Source organism: Alosa sapidissima, chromosome 1 (genome assembly GCF_018492685.1).
Source record: "Alosa sapidissima isolate fAloSap1 chromosome 1, fAloSap1.pri, whole genome shotgun sequence".
Lineage (NCBI taxonomy): Eukaryota > Metazoa > Chordata > Actinopteri > Clupeiformes > Clupeidae > Alosa > Alosa sapidissima.
This window is the reverse complement of record NC_055957.1, coordinates 13107411-13128382: the sequence shown is the minus strand read 5'-3', so window position 1 is coordinate 13128382 and position 20972 is coordinate 13107411. Positions and strand designations below refer to the sequence as shown.

Here is a 20972-nt window from a genome sequence, read left to right as displayed (position 1 = left end):
CTGGGTAACACTGCGCATTCTCATGGTAATCGCCTGGGCTCCGAGCTGTAAGTCCAACAAATAAATATGGGCATTATTCAAGTAGTGGGCCCAAAGAGACAGAGAAAGTGGGGAGAGACAAAATGAACAGTGCATTTCGTCCAAAACATCCTCTCTTAAGAGTTTTCACACATATATCCCAGAATACTGAATCTGGTAAGATAGAACATTTTCCCCCAAAGAAACTATATAAATGTATCTTAATGGAGAATATCACACTTATTTGTTTTTTAAATATGGACTTAGCACTTTCCATTTTGAAAATGTAATTGTGCTAACTTAAAAAGCAGTGACTGAAGATGCAAGGACTTAAGCTTGCAATGATCTTAGCTTTTGAGTGTTGAATACCTTCTCTTCATCAGGATTCATTTCCTCTTTTCTAGCATGTTTGCAGGGAGGAAAGGGTAGCCAGTGAGGCTAATGTCCTGGCTTCCGCTTGAATTCAACCATTTTTTTTAATACTGAGTGAGAGAGAGTGACAGTGAGTGTGTGTGTGTGTGTGTGTGTGAGAGAGAGAGAGAGAGAGAGAGAGAGAGAGAGAGAGAGAGAGAGCGATCAAGGGAGAGAGGGAAAGAGGAGAGGGAGAGAGAAAAAAACTTGAGAACAAAGAGCAGCAATCTATGGAAAAACAAAAGGGCCTAGGCCGACTCACTCAAGCAAAAAATAGGAGATAAAGGAGCCTCTCTTTGCAAGCAGGAGCAAAGGCGCTTGGTATGTGGGAATGGGAGAGGACCAGCTTTATTTGAAGCCACTCTTCATGAATTATTGGAGGGAGCTAGATTGTGCCCAGAGAGAGAGAGAGAGAGAGAGAGAGAGAGAGAGAGAGAGAGAGAGAGAGAGAGAGAGAGAGAGAGAGAGAGAGAGAGAGAGAGAGAGAGAGAGAGAGAGAGAGAGAGAGAGAGAGAGAGAGAGAGAGGACACTTTTTTACTGTTTTCTTTCTTTCTTTATTCTTTTCTCTTTCTCCACCCTCCAGCACTGGCCATAGAAAATGGCCCCCCACATTCTGTGGCTCGTAGATCAACCTGAGGTTAACGTCATTTTGCATGTGGATTATTTCATGTGGGAATGCGCCCAGACAGAAAGAGTTTCAGACAGGGGAAAACGATTCCTTTTCGAGGTTGAGTGAAGAGTTCACTTGAAGTGCTGTAACTGTCAAAACAGTGAAGTTGTGTTTTTCGTCTGGCTACATTTCTGCTTCAGTGACGCTGTCCTATCCAGCCTCCCTTTGTAAAATCATTTCTTGTTCACAAGCAGTACATGAGGTGATAAATGCTCACATATAAGCCACATGTGAATTATCGGCCATTGAAAAAAGTGCATGCCATTACAAGTAAAAACAGAGCCATTCAAATTTGCCTCTTTGTGGCTGAGGTCATGTTGTCCCTCCCCGAGTTGGCTAATGGTGGACAGTGTGGCAGGCTCCCTGACACACAGGCGAGCCCTCAGAGCTTAAGGTACTTCCTGCCTACAAGGCTCTGGCCTTGAACTTGTGTCTTAAATACAGTGCTCCGAGTCGTCTTGGCTGGCTAAAACTGTCAGCCGACACCAGGCTGCGATCCCACAGGCCACATAATTACCTTCTCTTCGGAGGAATATTGTAAATTTAGCTCCGCGGGGAGGGCGGGACTAGCGATAGCGCCATAACACACACACACACACACACACACACGCACGCACAAAAGGGGGGTAAAAAAGCCTCGGGATTAGGGCGTCTCTTTGAGCCGGGAGCTTGTGAACGCCTGTGAGCCTTGAGCAGCAGGAGAGAGAACGAGAGACAGAGAGAGAGAAAGAGAAAGAGAGATGGGGAGAGTGCCGGGCTTTCCTCCTCCTGCCCCGCCCAGCCTTGGGTCCCCGGCCCCCAGCCACAGCCCCGTCGGGGCCTTATCAAGATGTTTGAGAGCCAGGGGTAATTGTTATGACTCGATGCACAGAGTTAAGAGACAGGAGCCCGCGGCCTGCCGGCGCATTATGTTCCTCCGTGTAACAGGATAATAAACGCTACTTTATGTCGCATCTGCAGTCCTCCACCAGGGAGAGCCGGCCGCGAGGCGCGAGCCCAGAAACAAGCTGCCTGACGTCGAGGAAGGAAGGAGGAGGTGTGGAGGAGGACAAGGAGGGGGACGAGAATAGAGAGATGAGGAAAAGAGGAGAAGAGAATAAAATTGAAACGGTTTGAGGTGGGCGCCCCATAAGCTGAACTCTGGATTTGATCTGCTACAGGGGGATGCCTGACATTCAGTGGATGAACCTGGACCCTCTGAAGCTGATGGAGGAGCTGAGCCAGTTCACCTCCCTGGAGGGCTTCAAGGAGATGCTGGACAAGGCCCAGGTGGGACATGCCTACATGAACAGGCCCTGCCTCAATCCCAGCGACTCCGACTGCCCAAACAGCGCCCCCAACAAAGAGCAACGCCAGGTAGGAAGTTTCATTAGTTAATATATATATGTATATGTATATATGTGTGTGTATGTGTGTGTGTGTGTGTGTGTGTGTGTGTGTGTGTATATATATATATATATATAGTATTGTTTTTTTAGTGTGCACAGTTGAATGACCAGAAGAGGGTGGTGATCTAATGAAATGTGGTGCTTTGCTCTCCAGAGTCCCGACATTGCCTCTGAGCTGCAGGGTGGTTGCCACGGTTTCTCAAAGAAGTTTATGCACTGGCAGGAGGAGCTGATCCTGGGTGGCAGGGCAAAGGATACCCAGAATGCTTTGCAGAGGTGAGAGAGCACAGCCCGGCAGGGAGGGGTGAGTGGGGGGGATTGTGGGTGGGCGTCTCTAGTGGAGGCCTGGAGGAGCGGGCGAGGAATCCTTCGGACCCCTAATAACCTCACACATCCATGGAATGCCTCGTATGAAGCGGGATCGGTTTCCTTCCCTGACCCCAGCGGAGGATAGACCAATTAAACATGATGGACAGCCACATAAAGCACGGATGGATCTGTAGTGTGGAATGCAAAAAAACAGAGGTCAACTCTTATACAGACACAGGGGGGAAAAAGAGAGTGTAAAAAGAGGTCTGAATACAAACTAAGGACAACCATGACACACATATCAACGTTGTGTTTAGGCCAAAGGAAAGGGTTCTCTCAAAGGGCTCGCTGCACAAACAGAGGGTGAAATCCAATACATGTTGTGATTTGAGTGCTTGTTTTAATCAAAATAGATGGATACCATATCTAAACTGAGTCAGGCTTGTGCACAACCAACAGCGTGAGATGATAATGGAAGTCTCATGGCGAGTTGTTGTTATGCGTTGGTTCAAAGTAGCACACCCAGTATATCTCAATGAAATGTCTTTCATGTTCCTTCAGTGCGGAGGCCCTCCAGACCATGTTCCTGCTCATGAGCCCCAAGCAACTTTATGAGCATTTTAAGGACGACTACGAGATACACGACATCAACTGGAACGAAGACAAAGCCACCGCTATCCTGGAGTCCTGGCAGAGGAAGTTTGTTGAGGTAATTTCCTGTTCATATTCCTGTTCTCTCTCTCTCTCTCTCCTCTCTCCTGCAGCTTCTGTATCTTGACCCAAATCCAAGCCATCGTGCGTTGTTTTTTCGTGTGTTTTCTCTTCTGTTACGTAGGGAGCATAAGAAGCAGGTTAGCCAGAGGTCTTTAACGTTATCCTGAGCTTACCTGCCTACAAGGGAGGAGCACAGGGAGAAGGGAAACACTAGTTTAGGAGGAACTCTCAGTGTGTGTGTGTGTGTGTGTGTGTGCGTGTGTGTGTGTGTGTGTGTGTGTGCGTGCGTGTGTGTTGGAGGCGGTGGAGGTAGGAGGGATCGCTCTGGTGTGGCGGCTTGTTTTGCTTAGGCCAGGGGAGCGCAACGTCTGCCTGAATTCCATCAATCCTCAGCTGCCTAGTAAACGGAGTCGTCCTAGGAGGCCACTGACAGACTCCCAGTTATAGGAACAAGCTGTTTTTGTGATAGCGGACACCCAGCACGCTGACTGGAGGAGGGGCAGCGCGCTTGTACCTCCAGCCATGCCCAGGGCTCGCTCAATGGAGGAGAGGGTGAGGAGAGAGAATGTCAGAGTGAAAGAGAGAGAGAGGGGGAGAGAGAGAAAGAGAAAGAGAGAGAGGAGGAATAGGAGACAGAGGAAAAGGGGGGAGGGTCACTGTAAAAACAAAGTGCAGGGCTGAAGTTGTGGTCGGCTCATGGCGCTGACGGAGTAGCCTGAGAGACCATGTGATCGCATTTGATCCCTGCGACCTCGGATCCCTGGCATCTGTGGTCATTATTTCTGGCTTGTCAGTCTCCATAGGGGCCAACCAGACCCCCCTTGTTTGTTTGTTATGGGCTCAAAAAATAAATATAGGCGCTGAATGGTGTGTGGTGTGAGGTGTGTTTTGACTTGCTGTTGTGCAGCTCTGTCTGTATTGCATGTCAAGGCATACAGACAAACAGGCAAACAAAGACATTTTTGTGTGTGGGTGTGTGCGTGTGTGTGTGTGTGTGTGTGTGTGCGCGTGCGCGCGCGTGTGTGTGTGAGCGCACACGTGTGTGTGTGTGTGTGTGTGTTGTTTTTGTTCCTGCATGACTGTGAGGCACTGTTGGCACCGCTGAGTTTACACTAAAAATACTCTCCTGTGGACAGGCAGAGGAGGTCCTGTCCACGGCATAATATTATGTCACGACAACCAATCCAATACTTGGGGCACGGGTCAATATTTGCGCTGTGAATATAATACGCTTTTTGAAGTCGGCTGACTGAAGCGTCTCGGTGTGTTTTCTGTGTGCTTCTCCGGTGCAGGTGGCCCACCAGAGCGTCCCGCAGAACTCCTCGTCCAGCGTGCACGCCTTCTCCACCACCACGCTCAACGACATCATGAAGTCCTTCTCCGACGTCAGCGTCATCCGAGTGGCCGGCGGCTACCTACTCATGGTAAGGTGCCCGGGAGAAAGCCGCCAGCCGCCGCTAAAAGGCGGCCCAATCGATTACACGCTCGTGTCATATATCATGAGGGCTGACTGGTGGCTGGGTTTTATATGAAAGTATAATGTGTCGCGTCATTTTGTGGTGATGCGGTTAATGTGCTCATTGAGTGGGGAGGGATTGTGCTTTCCACTCAGCATGTGATTCAACTCTTTGTGTGTGTGTGTGTGTGTGTGTGTGTGTATAGCTGGCCTACGCCTGTGTGACAATGCTGCGCTGGGACTGTGCCAAGTCCCAGGGTGCTGTGGGGTTGGCCGGGGTGCTGCTCGTGGCTCTGTCAGTAGCAGCCGGTCTGGGACTGTGCTCTCTGCTGGGCCTCTCCTTCAATGCAGCCACAACACAGGTAACCACTCCCTACAAAGACAAAAACGCAAGCACTCATCCACTCATTAACACTCACATACGCTACACACTTAGTCAGAAAAATGCAGGCACATTCCTCATCTCTGGTACTCTCCTTTTAACACTGTGTGTGTGTGTGTGTGTGTGTGTGTGTGTGTGTGTGTGTGTTTTTGTGTGTGTGATGAACTCCCTGTCAGGTGCTTCCGTTTCTGGCCTTGGGGATCGGAGTGGATGACATGTTCCTGCTGGCTCACTCCTTCACAGAGACGGCGTCCAACATCCCCTTCAAGGCAAGGCTCCTGCTACGGTTACACAGCACACGCTCCAGCTCCACTCAGCACCATCAGCTGGGCCGAGACTGCTGCTGCTCTCTGCTAACGCTCCCCTGTCCTCCTCTCCCCTGCTCTCCTCTCCTCTGCTGTCCTCCCTACTGGTCACTTTCCACAGGACCGGACGGGAGACTGCCTGCGCCGGACTGGCACCAGCGTGGCCCTGACCTCCATCAACAACATGATCGCCTTCTTCATGGCTGCCTTGGTGCCCATTCCAGCCCTGAGAGCGTTCTCTCTGCAGGTAGGAGCCCTGTGTGTGTGTATGTGTATGTGTGTATGTGTATGTGTGCGTGTGTGTGTGTGTTTACAGTTCCACTTGAATCCTTAAGTCCACTGCTGGTGATTTTTACAGCCCAACCAACCTGGCAGGACTGCCTGCTCACTGTGCTAAAGAAGAGAGAAGGAAGGGGGGTTAGTGGAAGGGGAAAAAGGAATGAAAGAGCAGTTTTAATAAACGATGTGAATGGGTAGAGAAGCCTTTGTTCTTTTCTCTCTTTTTTTACTGCCTCTCCCTTCTGTTCATCTCAGATTTGTCCCCCCATGCTCTGTGTGTGTGTGTGTGTGTGTGTGTGTGTGTGTGTGTGTGTGTGTGTGTGTGTGTGTGTGTGTGTGTGAGGTTATGGGGGGGTAGGATCTTTCTCTCAGGTGGGTGGGGAGGGGAGGTGGTGGGGACGCGGAGGAGAGGAGAGGAACAGTAATGAGACAGGGGCGAATAGATCAGTATATCACCCCGGCCGTCACACTGCGGGCCTGTGATCTCCCTCAGCTAACCCTGGGTGGTCCGCAGTGTAATGATACGGAATATAATGTCAGCCTGAGGGTTTGGAGCGGAGGAGGGAGCGGAGGAGGGAAAGGGGGTGGGGTCCTGCTCAGGCTTGCAGCAGCGGCCTTGGGAGTCCCCTTTCCCCGGGTTGTTGACTGTTTTCTGGATAGGAGAGAGAAAGAGAGAAAGAGAGAGAGGGAGTAGAAGGAGGAGGAGAAGGGAGGGGGGTTACCAGTTGATTTAGGGGGCATTTTTTACTTTCTGGGATTCAGTCCGAGGCACTAAAACAGCGAGGGAGCCTGAATGTAGAGAGCGTTTTTGTCAAGTTCAGATGCCAGCTGTGGGGCTGGGTGTAAGACCTGAGCGAAACGAAACAAGAGACTTGGCTACTTGCCGTGACATCTCTCTCTCTCTCTCTCTCTCTCTCTCTCTCTCTCTCTCTCTAGGCTGCCATTGTGGTGGTGTTTAACTTTGCCATGGTTCTGCTCATCTTTCCTGCGATCCTGAGCCTGGACCTGCACCGCCGTGAAGACAAGCGGTTGGATATCCTCTGCTGTTTCTACAGGTAACCCCCTCACCTTTAACCTTTTAACCTCACATTCTGCTGCTGTGGCTGTTTGGATATTTTTCTTTTCTTTTCTTCGTTGTTGTTTTTGGGTATTATCGGCTGACTGAATGCGTCTTCACCGCTGTGTCTTGCAGCCCCTGCTCCTCGCGCGTCATTCAGATCCAGCCGCAGGAGTTCTCGGGGAGCGACAGCCACGGCCGCTCGCCGCCCACGCCCACCTTCACGGGCTCCACCATCACCACCAGCACACACATCACCACCACCGTGCAGGCCTTCACGCAGTGCGACGCCGCCGGCCAGCACATCGTCACCATCCTGCCGCCCACCTCCCAGATCTCCACCGGCCCGGCATCGGTCATCGTGGGCCCTGCTTCGCCTCCCTCCGCACCCTCAGCCCCGCCCTCCCCCTCCGACGCCTATGGCTCCCAGCTCTTCACCCCGTCTAGCTCCACGCGGGACCTCCTGGCCCAGGTGGAGGACCCCAAGGAAGGCCGCGACTGCGTGCCACTGCCCTTCTTCCGCTGGAACCTGTCCAGCTTTGCGCGGGAGAAGTATGCGCCCCTGCTGCTTAAGCCCGAGACCAAGACGGTGGTGGTGGTGGTGTTCGTGGCGCTGCTGGGTCTCAGCCTCTACGGCACCACCATGGTGCACGACGGCCTCTACCTGACCGACATCGTGCCGCGCGACACCAAGGAGTACGACTTCATTGCGGCCCAGTTCAAGTACTTCTCCTTCTACAACATGTACCTGGTCACTATGGATGGCTTCGACTATGCACGCTCCCAGCGCGAGCTCCTGCAGATCCACAATGCCTTCAACTCGGTCAAGTACGTGGTGCGCGACAGTGACCAGAAGCTGCCCCGAATGTGGCTCCACTTCTTCCAGGACTGGCTGCGAGGTAAATGGACTTAACTCGACCCCATTCCCTCCAATGCGCGCGCACGTGTGTGTGTGTGTGTGTGTGTATGTGGAACATGTTGGCTATCCTTTGTCTTTTTTGGGACAAGCTGGAATTTCCAAGGCTTTTAATGATCAGGCGAAACGTCCCTCCAGGGTCAGACCCTGTGTGCCACCCCTTGGTTTTAGTGGGAGAAGAGGCAGGGGCCGAGGCTGCAGGTGAGCGGAGGAGTTCAGGGAAAGTTCAAAGCCGCCACTCATCTCTCCCTCTTCTCCTCCTCCTCCTCCTCTTTCTCTCTGCCTCACCCACTAGCACCCAGGGTGGGGTGGCCGGGGAAAGGTCAAGGGTTATCTGCCTCAGCCTCTGACCTCTCCCACCATTCTTCCAATCAGGCTTCTCCCTCCCTCCTTCCCATCCCTCCCTTCTTCCTTTCCTCCCTCTCTGGGTGACGCTTGGGCGGCAAAGCCGAGTGATAGAAAGGGAACTTGCCTCCTCAATAGCATGTGGAAATTGGAGGGACTTGAAAGGCCTTGGCTGGCGCTCCACTCCCTGTCCCCCCCGCGCTATTTCCTTTTCTTGTGAGGAGATCTCTGTAATTATAGAAAGGCTGTGGAAACTGTTTTTCAGCTGTTGTCAGACTTTGTAATTTAGGGAACACGAAAGGCTTTGCTGCTTAGTTTATTCAGCCCACACACACATATTGAGTAGCAGGCACAAAGACGCAGAGAGGAGGGGGTAGCAAGAGACTGTTTGTGTATCCATGTGTGGTTCAGTGTGTGTGTGTCTGTGCGTGCATGGATGTGTGTGTGTGTGTGTGTGTGTGCATATGTGTGTGTGTATTTCCTCCAAGCAAAATGAATTTTAATTTGTTTTTCTAAAAATTTCATCTCAGTTTCCCGGGTGTTGAACTTCTCTCCAAAAGTAGCACAGACTGCACCAATCATATTGTGTCCTTGTTGGCATGGGAGCCGCTCTGCAGGCTTGGAAACGGCCTCCCTGGCTGCTTATGGTACTCTGAAGGCCAGACCCCTCACTCAACCTCTCTCTCTCTCTCTCTCTCTCTCTCTCTCTCTCAGGACTCCAGGCCACATTCGACGCAGACTGGGAGGCTGGCAGAATCACTCACGACAGCTACCGCAACGGAAGCGAGGACGGCGCATTGGCCTACAAGCTCCTCATCCAGACGGGCTCCAAGAAGGACCCTTTCAACTACAGCCAGGTGGGGCCTCCGCCCACATCCTCTCCCCCTTAGCCGGCCTCAGGGCATTGTGTTCTCATTTCTGCAGTCAGCTTAGTTTCATCATTGCTTTCGTCCTAACTCTTTGTCATTTTTGCCCTTTTTTAAAAAAAATTTTTTAGCTGACGTCCAGACGTCTGGTGGACGATGACGGCCTGATCCCGGCGGAGGTCTTCTATATCTACCTCACAGTGTGGGTCAGCAACGACCCCCTGGGCTATGCCGCCTCCCAGGCCAACTTTTACCCCAACCCACACGAGTGGATCCACGACAAGTACGACACCACCGGGGAGAACCTGCGCAGTGAGTGCCTCTTCCTGACCCTTCGCTCCACATCCCAAACAAGGAGGCTCAGTACTGAGTGTGATTACTTTGTTTGGAGGTAAACTCATGTTCTGTTCTGTTCTGTTCTGTTCGGTTCTAGTCCCCGCCGCCGAGCCGCTGGAGTTTGCCCAGTTCCCCTTCTACCTGAACGGCCTGCGACAGGCATCGGACTTCGTGGAGGCCATCGAGAGTGTGCGCGCCATCTGCGAGGAGTTCAGCCGCAAGGGCATCCAGAACTACCCCAACGGCTACCCCTTCCTGTTCTGGGAGCAGTACATAGGCCTGCGCCACTGGTTCCTGCTGGCCGTTAGTGTGGTGCTGGCCTGTACCTTCCTGGTCTGCGCCCTCCTCCTCCTCAACCCCTGGACCGCCGGCGTGATTGTAAGTCACTCCTCCATTCAGCTTGTTCTGTCTTTCTTCCCTCCCTCCCTCCCTCCCTCCTCTCTCTCTCCACTCTCTCTCCACTCTTCCCTTTATCCCCGCAGCACAGCTCAATAAGCCTGCCTTGGAGGGCCCTTCACCAGGGAGGACCTTAGTGGGTTGGCCAGAGGGTGCTGCTTTCTCTCTCTTGCTCTCTCTCTCTCTCTCACACACACACAGAACCCCCACCCCCTTTGTCATTCTAATGGGGACTGCAAGGTTTTTTTTTTTTTTCCAAATAGGAAATGCAAAAGAGCGGCAAAGCTCTCCTGAAGGCTTTTACCTCAAAATGCCTTTGTCCAAATAATTTGGGGACAGGACGGATCTGCCTAGTCGCGACCTTGGCCTGCTAAACCCATCCATCAGCCTGGGGGGTGGGTTGTTGTGGCGATGGTGGTGGGTTGTGCACGGTGTGGGGGAAGAGGGGCTGGTAGGGAGAACTCCTTGTCAGTTCAGCGGCTGGGAAACATTTCACACAGGCTGGTGGGTACCATGTGTCCACATAGGGAGGGTCTGAGGGCGAGAGAGGGGACGCTGGTGACCGTTACTTTCTGCTGGCAGCGACACGCCAGATGCTAAAGAATTAATCTAGGGCAGTGTGCATTGGGCTTTGAGTGGCCCTGCTTTTCAAACATCCTTTCTCACCCTCTCTCCAGAACAGACACACACACACACACACACACACACACACATGGACACGGACACACACACATGTGCAGTCCTACTGTCTCTGGCCTGTCTCTCTGCTCTTGTCCTCTACAGTTTCACTGCGTATATGTGGCCGCAATAAAAACAGGTTTTACCATCTCCAACTTAAGCGTGACCAAATTGGGACCCCTGCCAACATCAAAGGCTTGAAAAAAGGCTAAGAGTTTTTTTTCCTGGGTAGTCTCCTGTTTGCTCTTGATGGGGGGGGGGGGGGGGCAAGCGAAAGATGAGAAAAAATGGAGGAAATGATTTTTAGGAGAAGCACGTCGGTGGTGAAGTAACGTCAGAGGGGCTGATGGAGTAGAAGGGTGGTGGTGGGGGCGGGGGGGGCAGCAGCCAAGTCCTCCTGCTCTCTTTTGTCCCACAGTGTCAGTCACTTCCCCACCGCTGAAAGCAGAGACGGGAGAGGGAGGGGGGCCGGGGGGTTGGGTGGTGGTCCGGAGTGTAACCTGATACAGTAAGGCAGATGACGTGGGGGGTGGAGATGCAGGATTTCTGGGGCTACAAACCACATGTGTGTGGAAAATAGTGGCAGGCCTGGAGAGCCTACACTGTTATCATTAGAGGGCCGGTCATAAGCCATTACTCCTAAGTGGAGCGAAAGAGACCAAAAGAAAAAGGTCCCTGTGTTGTTCTGACCCTGTCTTTGTAATTGGGATGAGATGTTGCACAAGAACTGGTTTAACCCACACTTCTGTTTCCCTCTCACAGGTGTTTATCTTGGCCATGATGACAGTGGAGCTCTTTGGCATCATGGGTCTGATTGGCATCAAGCTCAGCGCCATTCCCGTGGTCATCCTCATCGCCTCTGTTGGCATCGGAGTGGAGTTCACCGTCCACATCGCCCTGGTAAGAACCCGACGCCCCTGTCCCCTTCACATGGCCAGCATTCTTGGTACTCCTTTAATGACACACAGAGACATTGGCCCAGCTGTCTCGTCACAAGGTGATGCTCTCTTGTGTTATTTTTTGTGACACGGGCGTCAGACTGAGCGTCTCTGGGTGCATTTTTTTTTCCCGCAGGGGTTCCTTACGGCCATCGGAGACAGGAACACCCGCTCGGCCGTGTCCCTGGAGCACATGTTCGCCCCTGTGATGGACGGCGCCATCTCCACTCTGCTGGGGGTGCTCATGCTGGCCGGCTCCGAATTCGACTTCATCATGAGGTGAGGCATCCAAGGCCGACTCTGCCATTTCTGGCTTCAGTCCCCTACATCCCCCGTTAGTGCTTTGTGTATGTGTGGGAAAGGGGTTGGGGGGGGTGCTGAGCTGAACTATTAAGACAGTTGTCAGCCAGCTTGCCGGCCTGGGGAGGAAGGTGTGTGTGTGTTTATGTGTGTGTTCAGAGGGGGTAGCTGTAGATGAGGGTACAGGTGGGAATGTTTGCCTCCCACCTCTCCTCACCTGGTGTTGTCACTCTGCCTCTGACTGTGTCTACCCGTTCCCACCCCACACACTGAACACCCTCGGTGCACAACAAATGGAGAAAACATCAAGGGTGTGCAGCAGCTGCTCATAAACATGTAAATACTCTACCCACTGGGTGGTGACTCATGGGTGACACACACACACACACACACACACACACACAAACCCTGTGTCACACACTCACACACAATCTGTCTCTAGAGGAATTGGTCAACTGTCCAATTATCCAGTTGATAGCCTTTTTTCCCTCAGCTCTAAACCACATAAAGGCATTTAGGCCCTGCCCAGATTTGGGATTGAACTGGTCACTCCCTCTCCAACCAGAAATCACTAACACCCCCCCCCCCCCCACACACACACACACCCCTTGTCCGCCCCCCCAACCAAGAGCTTTGGCTTCCTTGCACTGCAGCGCTCAACCGTTCCCCTCACTGAGAGGCCAATAGCAGAGTTTTTCAGCTGAATCTGGGCCTCCGCTGGAACCCAACCACAACCTTGAGAGAGCCGCCTCAAACAGGCCCATGACATAAAAATCGCTTACTTAGAGAACGGAGCAGAGCAGAGCAGAGCAGTGCAGCACTGCGTTGAGCTGAGCGGAGCAGCACGTCAGAAAGTATAAATACGCTCAGGGTGGCTTCTTGGCATTGTGGCCGTTCAAACATTCTCCAAGTGTTTGAATCAAGTCAGATGGTGAAAGGATACTTTTCCCACTGAAAAGGAACAAAGAAAGAGAGAGAGAGAGAGAGAGAGAAGAAGGACACATGAGTGTGTGTATTAGTGTGTGTTTGTGTGAGTGTGTGTTTGTGCCTGTGTGTAGCTTTGTGTGTTTGTGTTTGTGCTTTTAAGTGCTTTTAGGCTAGTGCCATGGCAGACAGGGTTGGAGGAAGAAACATTTGGTGGAGGTAGCGGGCGAGCACAAGGGCATTCACACTGGGAGGTCTTGTTTAGATGAAGGGGGGTGACTGCGGGTGGTGTGGGGGGTGGGGGGCGAGGGAACATGGCCCTCTAGCTGGAGAGAAGCATAAATACATTGCTGTAAACATCTCCTGGCGGTGGAGCGCTGCATAAACAGCAGAGCAGGATCGGCAGCCCCACTCAGGAGGAGCCTCCCCTTCCAACCCCCGACTCCGAATGGAAAAGATTACAGTTTATATAAACAACAGAATTCCTAACACTAGGTCTACTCTGGAGGTCTAACCCAACCGGGGCCCATGGATGGTTTCACTTTTTTTCCCCCTCTTTTTCTCTCTCCCTTCCTCTCCCTCTCTTTCTTTCTTTTTTTTCTTTTTCTTTTTTTTTTAACCCCCCCCCTTAAATAAATCACACTCCACTTTCTGAATGTTGACTTAGTAAAATAAACAAGTGACTTTTTCCTCCATCTTTTTTCATGTGCAGAGGATGGGTAGATAGAGTGTTTGCTTGTAGTCACCCAGAGGTGGAGAGCAGGACGACCAGAGATGGTCTCGGTCTTCATCTGCGTTTTCTCTCCCGTTTTACGGCCTCCGTGCTTTAAACATCCAACGCAAACTGTGTAAATAACAAAGACACTGTTTTTACATTAGGTCCTTTTTGGCCAAAGGGGCACACGGGCTTGAGGCTTTTCTCTCTCTCTCTCTCTCTCTCTCTCTCTCTCTCTCTCTCTCTCTCTCTCTCTCTCTTTCTTTTCTTTTCTTTTTTTGCAAAGATACACAGTTCTTGTGTGATTTTCAAAGCAAACTGGAAAAGAAAATAGTGCACACTCGAGCAGTCTGCTTTGGCTTTGTTAATGAGGCAGTCATGAGAGAGTGAGAGAACGAGAGATGGAGGGAGGGAGGGAGCGAGCAAGCGAGCGAGGGAGGAAGGGAAAGGGGGAGGAGGGGTGGAGGGGGACTGTAGGGCAGGAGAAAGGGGCTTAGTGAGAGCAGGCTTAGGGCTCCAAATTTGACCAGTTCTATAGTTTAACTTGACTCCTTCCTCCAATCCGGAACTCGTCCTCCCTGGCTCAGACGAGGCCCAGGCCACCTACGGAGGTTAGAATAGGCCCTTGCAAAGCCCAAGGCTGCAGCCCGAGGTGGGCAGAATGTCCACACTGGGTAATTACAGTCTAGTTAAACTGATTGCACCGTGTGACACAGTAAAACCACCGGGGCCCATGGAGAAACGTGATAGAAGCACACCGAAATAGATTCCAAAATGGACATTCGGTGGGGACTATTACTCGCAGACCTGTAATCTTTTTAACAGTGTTTTACGATTCATTTTGCCTGACAGTGGCCCCAAAGGCCAAAGTAAACACATGGCTCCAATGCACGAAGACAGGTCAGTGGACAGCAGTCTTTTCTGTACAGCTGTGAGTAGACAGGCTTGAGATATAGCTTTAAAAAACCCTTATAAATCATCTGAGGTGCAACCTCCTTTAAGTGGGTTAGTTTGAGGGGAGTGGTGGTGGATTTCATTATCCCTTTATCCTCCTAGTTGTTTTTGCCCATATTTCATTCCTTTTCTCTGTGTTTTAAAAGAGCTGAGCTGTCTCTTTCTCTCGCGTGCATGGATGTGTCTGTGTCTGTGAGTGTGTGTGCGTGTGTGTGTGTGTTAGCGTTTAACTTTAGTACTCTCTAATTTTCTGATGCACTCTTTCTTGTGGTGAGGCTGAGCCCTCCCTCAGTGCTCCGAGCTGAGACGCAGAGACACAGACAGCCCTCGCGGCTCTGTTGCCCATTACCCAAACCTCCTAGCTAACAAGACACGCAGGGCAAAACCCCCGCCCCCCACCCCCCCCCACCAGCTCCCCACACAGAAACCATGGAGCCAGAGAGACGTGCTCACTCACTCTCATTCTCTCTCTCTCCCTCGCTCGCTCTCTACCCAGCGCCTCAAAGCAGTGCGGCTGGTGGTAGTAGCATCTCACTCAGTTCCTCTCTAGAGATCCTCCATGGGCACGCTATCCAGCCAGCAACCCCACCCCACCTCTGTTCCCATTCCAGGCTCCCCTGACTACTCGCTCGCCCGCTCGCTCGCCCTCTGACATCCAAGCGCACATGTTTCCAGGGGCCGCTCCCAGCCCACCGCGTCGCCAGATGCGCCATCTCCCTGGTGCCAGCCAGCCAGCCCGCCAGCCAGACCTCCATGTTCTTGGCTTTGGCGGAGGAGGGTGGTGTTTCCTGCTGGTTTTCTGCCCCGCTAAGAAGCTCATTTTCAGGCCCCTTTCATTATGCACACACACACAGAGACCAGGCCTCTGTGTTTGCCATGTCAGACCCTTCTGTCAGACAGAGCTACTCCTGTCAATCTTTTTCCATGAAGGACAGGCTTACAAAGTGACTGTGTAACTATAGGCAGCAGCCACTTGTCTGTAGAGCATTGAGCGACTCAAGAGTGGGTGCCTTTACATGCCTTACATAGTTACTGTGCTATAAAACTAGGGGTGTTACAGAACTGATGCCTGAAGATGAAAGAAAAAAAAAAAAAAAAATAGAGAGACAAAAAGGAGGGAAAAAAGCCCTTCCTGGCCTGCTCAGTGTAAACACAGAAGTGGTGTGCCCTGGCCATGCTGAAATGGGATCTGATTGAGATGGGATATTAAGTTGTTGAGGACAAAATTGCATTAGCAGCAGCAGCAGCGACAGCAACCCTGGGGCCACTGGGAGGGGTAGGAAGGAGAGAGAGAGAAAGAGAGAAAGAGTGAGAGAGGGAGAGAGCAAGGGAGAGAGAGAGAGAAAGAGCGAGGGAGAGACAGGGGAGGGCCAGAGTAGTTTCTGACGCGTAGGATGTGCTCGCTAATGTAAACACATTTCTTCAGGAAGTGGCAGAGCCGTGGTGATAGATGAGGGCTCCCAGAGGGAGAGAAAGCAAGAGAGACAGAGAGCGAGTGAGAGAGAGAGAGAGAGAGAGAGAGAGAGAGAGAGAGAGAGAGAGAGAAAGAGAGAGAGCGAGTGAGAGAGAGAGAGAGAGAGAGAGAGAGAGAGAGAGAGAAAGAGTGCAGTCAGTTCCAAGATGGAGTTTAGGAATTTCTCCGGTGTTGTCAGGTCGCCAGGAGAGAGGACGTAGTAGTCCGAGGGAACGTGGACAAAAAGAAGAAAGGAAGACTGAAAGAGAAGGGGGGGGGGGGGGGGGGGCTGGAATCCCGATGGCCGCGTTTACATCTACTCCACATTCCTCTCCCTGTCTGAGTGTGCCTGTGTTTGCTTTAGCCATCACTCCTCATTAATGATGGCTCCCATTAACCACAACCTTGTTTCTCTCTCTCTGTGTTCCTCGTCCAGATACTTCTTTGCCGTGTTAGCCATCTTGACGCTACTGGGCATCCTGAACGGCCTCGTGCTGCTGCCCGTGCTTCTCTCACTCATGGGCCCGCCGGCTGAGGTCACTCCGGCCGACAACGCCAGCCGCCTGGCCACGCCGTCCCCGGAGCCACTCCCACCTCCCATGAGTCACCATAGCTACTACAGCGGACACGACCTCAGGGGCGTGCGCCAGCAGGCCTTCTCTGAGTCCTCTGACTCGGAGTACTACTCGGAGACGACCACCACGTCGGGGATCGGTGAGGAGGAGTACAAGTACTGCGACCGGAGCGCGTACATCACAACGCCGGTTGGGGTGCCCACCTCGCGCATCCTGCTCGAGGCCAGCAAGAACCCCAGCTTCCCCAAACTCACAGTAAGCAGCTTTGTTTCTGCAGTCAAAAAAAGTTCAATTTTCAGGAATCAATTCAGTGCATCAATCTTATGGATAGTTCCCAAACTTAACGCATATCGTTGGTTTCATCTTCTTTAGGTGGTGAAGCCTTACAATGAGACGCCGGCCAAGCTGAAAGGTCAGATGAGCGAGTCAGCCCAAAACGCGGTCAACTCGGTCAGCTCGCAGATCAGCCGATGGGACGGCAAGCAGGAGTACCAGGGAGCCAGGAGGCAGCATTTGCCCAGCGGCACGGCCCACTGCCCTGGGAGGACTAATCACTCGGGCACCGGGTCTCAGCAGTGCCGCGGGCCGCATCAAAACAGGACTAAGGTTCCGGGCCACAGCGCCGGAGTACTGCAGCGGCCCGGCAATGCCGTAACCATGGTTACCGCCACAGCCTCCGTGACGGTAGCAGTGCACCCCAGTTTGCCGGGGTCGTACCAGGGTTACATGCACGAGGGCTTTGAAGACAGTGAACTGGACTCTTTTGAGGAGACTAAAAGGACTTCGCAGTCATTTGGGAAAGCCACACAATCTTTCAAGACAGAGTCTTTGGAACTCCAAGACCTGGAATCTGTAGAAAAGAACCAGAATGAAGCTAACCAGGCTCTAGGTAATTGAGCTTTTTCCGAGGAGAAAAAAACGAAATCAGTGACATTTCATGAATGAAAGTTACTCACAGATTCACCAGAAACAGACTTAGCGCCCAATCTTATGGCATTGTCTTTCATCCTTTTGTGTTACAGGTGGTCCTTGGATCCAAGCAGCCAAAGATTGCTAGACGCTACCCAACCCCCCCCCCCCCCCCCCCCCACCCCTAATGTTTTTGTCTGGAATCTGTCTCTGGCTGTCTTTGGGAAGTCCCCACCTCCAGCCTCTCCACTTTGAACTGTACATAGACCTCACAGACGAGAGGATTTATTTTAAGAAAAGATATTAAAAGGTCTTGTTTTTAAAAATATATATAAATAAATTTATAAATATATATTTTAATACTAAAAAGAGGGAAAACTTATTTAAAAGAGTACTGTATAACGTGTGTATTCTCTTGTATAAAAGTCAGATGTATAAGAGGATTTGGGGGGTTGTCTCCCCCAGTGTATAGATACAAATGTGCTATATGTAAAAATGTAAGAGTGAAATGGTAAATATTAGGTTATTGAAAATTAAAGGTCAGTGTTTCTGTTCTTATTTTGCTGCTACACTTCAAATTTGAAATGGTTTGCCTTGAAAATATGCAGTACCCTCTTCCCCAAATTGTAAATTGAAAAAAAAAAAACAAGATCTTACACTGCAGCCAATAGCAGGCTTTTCTTTTTTATTCAAAGGTGATGCCTTGTCTTTGATTGCACTGCACAAATGCAAACAGGCAGAAACTCCAGGCCTCTGTTCTCACTCTCATTCTCTTCCATATTTTAAATAGCAAGTTATCATGTGGGATTTCTTCCTTTTTGTTTTAATGTTGTTGTTTTTTTCCAGACTTTGCATCTGCAAATGTAAAAAAAAAGAAAACGATAGCAGCCATTGTGCCTTCATGATGTTCTTTTCTGATTAACTGTGCATTCAAATGTTCATGTTTTTGTATCAGGATCTGGGTGTGCCATACGATCCCCTCATCAGCCATCTAAGAAACCATACCTTCACTCTGTGGTTGCTTGTGGTCCCTTATCATTTAAGGGCATTTTTTATTTGTTCTGTTATTGGTTTTTGTAATTGTTGTTGTTGTTCACAAGTTATGTCTAGATGGTAAAAAAACGATTGAAAGGGACTCAGTTAACAGTAGCTGAATCCCCTCTTGTCTTGGTTCTTAGTTGATGATGCACACATGCACATTTCCTTTGTCTGTTACCTGAACAGTTTTCGTTTTCAAAAGTCCTGTGGGCTTGGCTGTGATGGGTGGTGCGCAGCAGGGTGGATGCTCCGCCACTGACTGCACCTCCCTCAGCCTCTCCCATCACTACGCTGTCACCTCATCTCCGTGTCATTTTGCAGTTGACGTGTTTTATACTACTTGAAGGAGTCGCAAGATAAGCCTTTTGGGGTTTTTTTTGTTTTGTTTTCAGTTGTGTTTTTTTTTTTTTCTTTGGTTATTTTAAGTAGTTGGGTGCACTGAAAGTCTGTCATTCCATCTCTCATCCCACAGGGAGACTCGGGCGGAGGCAATATGTGACAGATTTTCTCTTTTTTTTCCACCCAATTTCCTTCTGAAAGGGAATATACATGCAAAGGGAGTTTTTTTTTTGTTGTTTTTTTTCTATTGTGTTGTTTTACTCTTGTTGGCTGCTGTAGGGTTGCGGCGTCCACTGCCGAGGCTTCCACAAGGCCAGGGAGGGAGGGAGGGCAGGCAGAGGGTTTGCCGTGGAGTGGGCCTTGGGCTTCTCTGGTGCTCCTTACTAAGGCAGACACATGGTGTGGCTCAAGACAGTGTGTCTGTGAAGGCTTTACTATTATGTATACCTTCATGCAGTGCAGTCTTTCTTGAGGTGGGAGGAGGTGTGGGGAGCAAGGCAAACTCAACTCAAACACATATTTCAGTATTGGTCACATCACTGCCAGTTATATTAAAATAAAAGCAGGGACATGTATTAGATTTAAGTGGCAGCTTATGTTTTTGTAAGACGAGAAACTTTAAGTAGCTACTGAATCGCGAAAAGGAACTAAACAGAGTCAAAAAATCATCCTACATTCACAGCTAAACTACAGGAGTGTAAATTATAGGAAGTAAAGGGCAGGGGTGGGGGTCCTGCATAGGGTTTGTAGTTTTATTTGAAATGTATGTCATGCCATATAAATTATTTAAATTAAATTTTTATTTTTGTAGTTTGTACAGATGTTAGTCATTTAGACTGAAGTTCTATTTTTAAAGAGTAAATATATTATAAATATAAATCTATCTATATATAAATATATATATAATTATATCTATTTGTTGTTGAGGTTTTTGTTTTGTTTTTTGATTTTGTTTTGAGGCCAGGGGAAGGCATCTATAGTGGGTAGAAAAGGGGTGTTCTGCCCATGTTTTACTTGTTTTGGAGAGAACAGCACACTTGGAATATGAAGGAGAGGTGACGCTGTCCACCTTTGTGTAGTTTCCCGGCCTTTCCTTCTCCATGAAAAGTTGATGGTTTGGTTCTCTTTTTGTGTCAATGTCTAAAACACTGTGACTTCAGAAAAGTATGTTCAACAAACAACAACAGAACTCTTGTGTGACCATCATTGTCCTTCACCCTTTATAGGAATTTAACTAACAAAATACATTAAAGAAAAAAATCAAATTAAAAAAAAGAAGTGTCTTTTGTCTTTTGTGGGTTGTTGCTGTGTTCTGCTAGGTGTAGCATGTGAATCTTTTTCCCCAGTAAACATCGAAAGAATGTTTATCTTGGTGGCTCATATTTCAGTGTCTGAAGAACCATGCAATCTTGTGTTCCTGAACATGACACATCCTGAGCTGCCGCTGTTTAAGATTCATGAGATGCAGTAGCAGTGGAGTCGTAGGTGAGATACTTGAAACACATCCTGAGCATGGGGGCCAGGGAGTGTGGAAAGAATGTGGCGAGTGAGTGTCTACCTAGTCTCGTTACCTAGCACGGATGACTAAACAAACTCCCCGAGGGGGCTCGGCGGAGTAATCCGTTGTGGAGGAATGAGGTCTTGGCGACGTGGCTCTTCAGATTCACCTGAGGGGCCAAGGTTTCTCACTTCCTGTTTGATTGTTATGACTTGCATGGGCGGGCACCTGCACCCCCCTCCCACCCACCACAGTACAACATGGCCACCTATGGAGATGAAAGGCGTGCGCTGTAAATTCCTCCGCTTCCCACAACAGCAGCTCATCTGTCAGCTACCTTGGGCCTGTCTGAATCTGATATGTCTCCCTGGCTTTTGAAGTTACTGTCATGGCCCCCACAGCGAGGGAGAGAGAGAGAGTGAGAGAGGAAGAGACAGAGAGAGTGAGTGAGAGAGGAAGAGAGAGAGAGGGTGGGTGTGAGACAAGTGTGGCCCCCTGGATGGTACCGTACACAGCTTGACTGATCCCTGTTTAAAGGATCGGGTTACGTGAGTGGGACTGGCTACGAGTTGAAGCACCAGGAATGATGACAGTGGCTAAAGCTTTGATCACATTCCTATGTAGCCACACATCTCAGTTTGTAGCAAGGGAGACCCCCCCCCCTCACACACACACACCATGCTGTGGACTGATTTCAATGTCTAAGAATTTGAGGTCTAATCATTTATTTGGCTGTCAGTAATTACATGCTGGTGCCGTTTGGCAGGGTGATGGTGGTGTTTGTGTGTGTTTGTGTGTGCGT

At 50.3% G+C, this 20972-nt stretch overlaps 1 protein-coding gene across 1 annotated transcript in view; it reads left to right on the top strand.

Moving 5' to 3' along the window:
• The window catches only part of ptch2 (patched 2), a 33166-nt gene extending 13247 nt beyond the window's left edge, over positions 1 to 19919 (top strand). Inside the window, 17 exon segments of the mRNA XM_042106230.1 lie at positions 2261 to 2456; positions 2643 to 2764; positions 3359 to 3506; positions 4804 to 4935; positions 5174 to 5329; positions 5526 to 5618; positions 5776 to 5901; positions 6870 to 6988; positions 7126 to 7889; positions 8966 to 9108; positions 9249 to 9429; positions 9551 to 9831; positions 11290 to 11427; positions 11602 to 11744; positions 16248 to 16641; positions 16759 to 17275; positions 17409 to 19919. Of these exon segments, the coding sequence (XP_041962164.1) occupies positions 2261 to 2456; positions 2643 to 2764; positions 3359 to 3506; positions 4804 to 4935; positions 5174 to 5329; positions 5526 to 5618; positions 5776 to 5901; positions 6870 to 6988; positions 7126 to 7889; positions 8966 to 9108; positions 9249 to 9429; positions 9551 to 9831; positions 11290 to 11427; positions 11602 to 11744; positions 16248 to 16641; positions 16759 to 17275; positions 17409 to 17443 (3688 nt within the window). The 3' untranslated portion in view covers positions 17444 to 19919.
• Positions 19920 to 20972: the final 1053 nt, after the last annotated feature.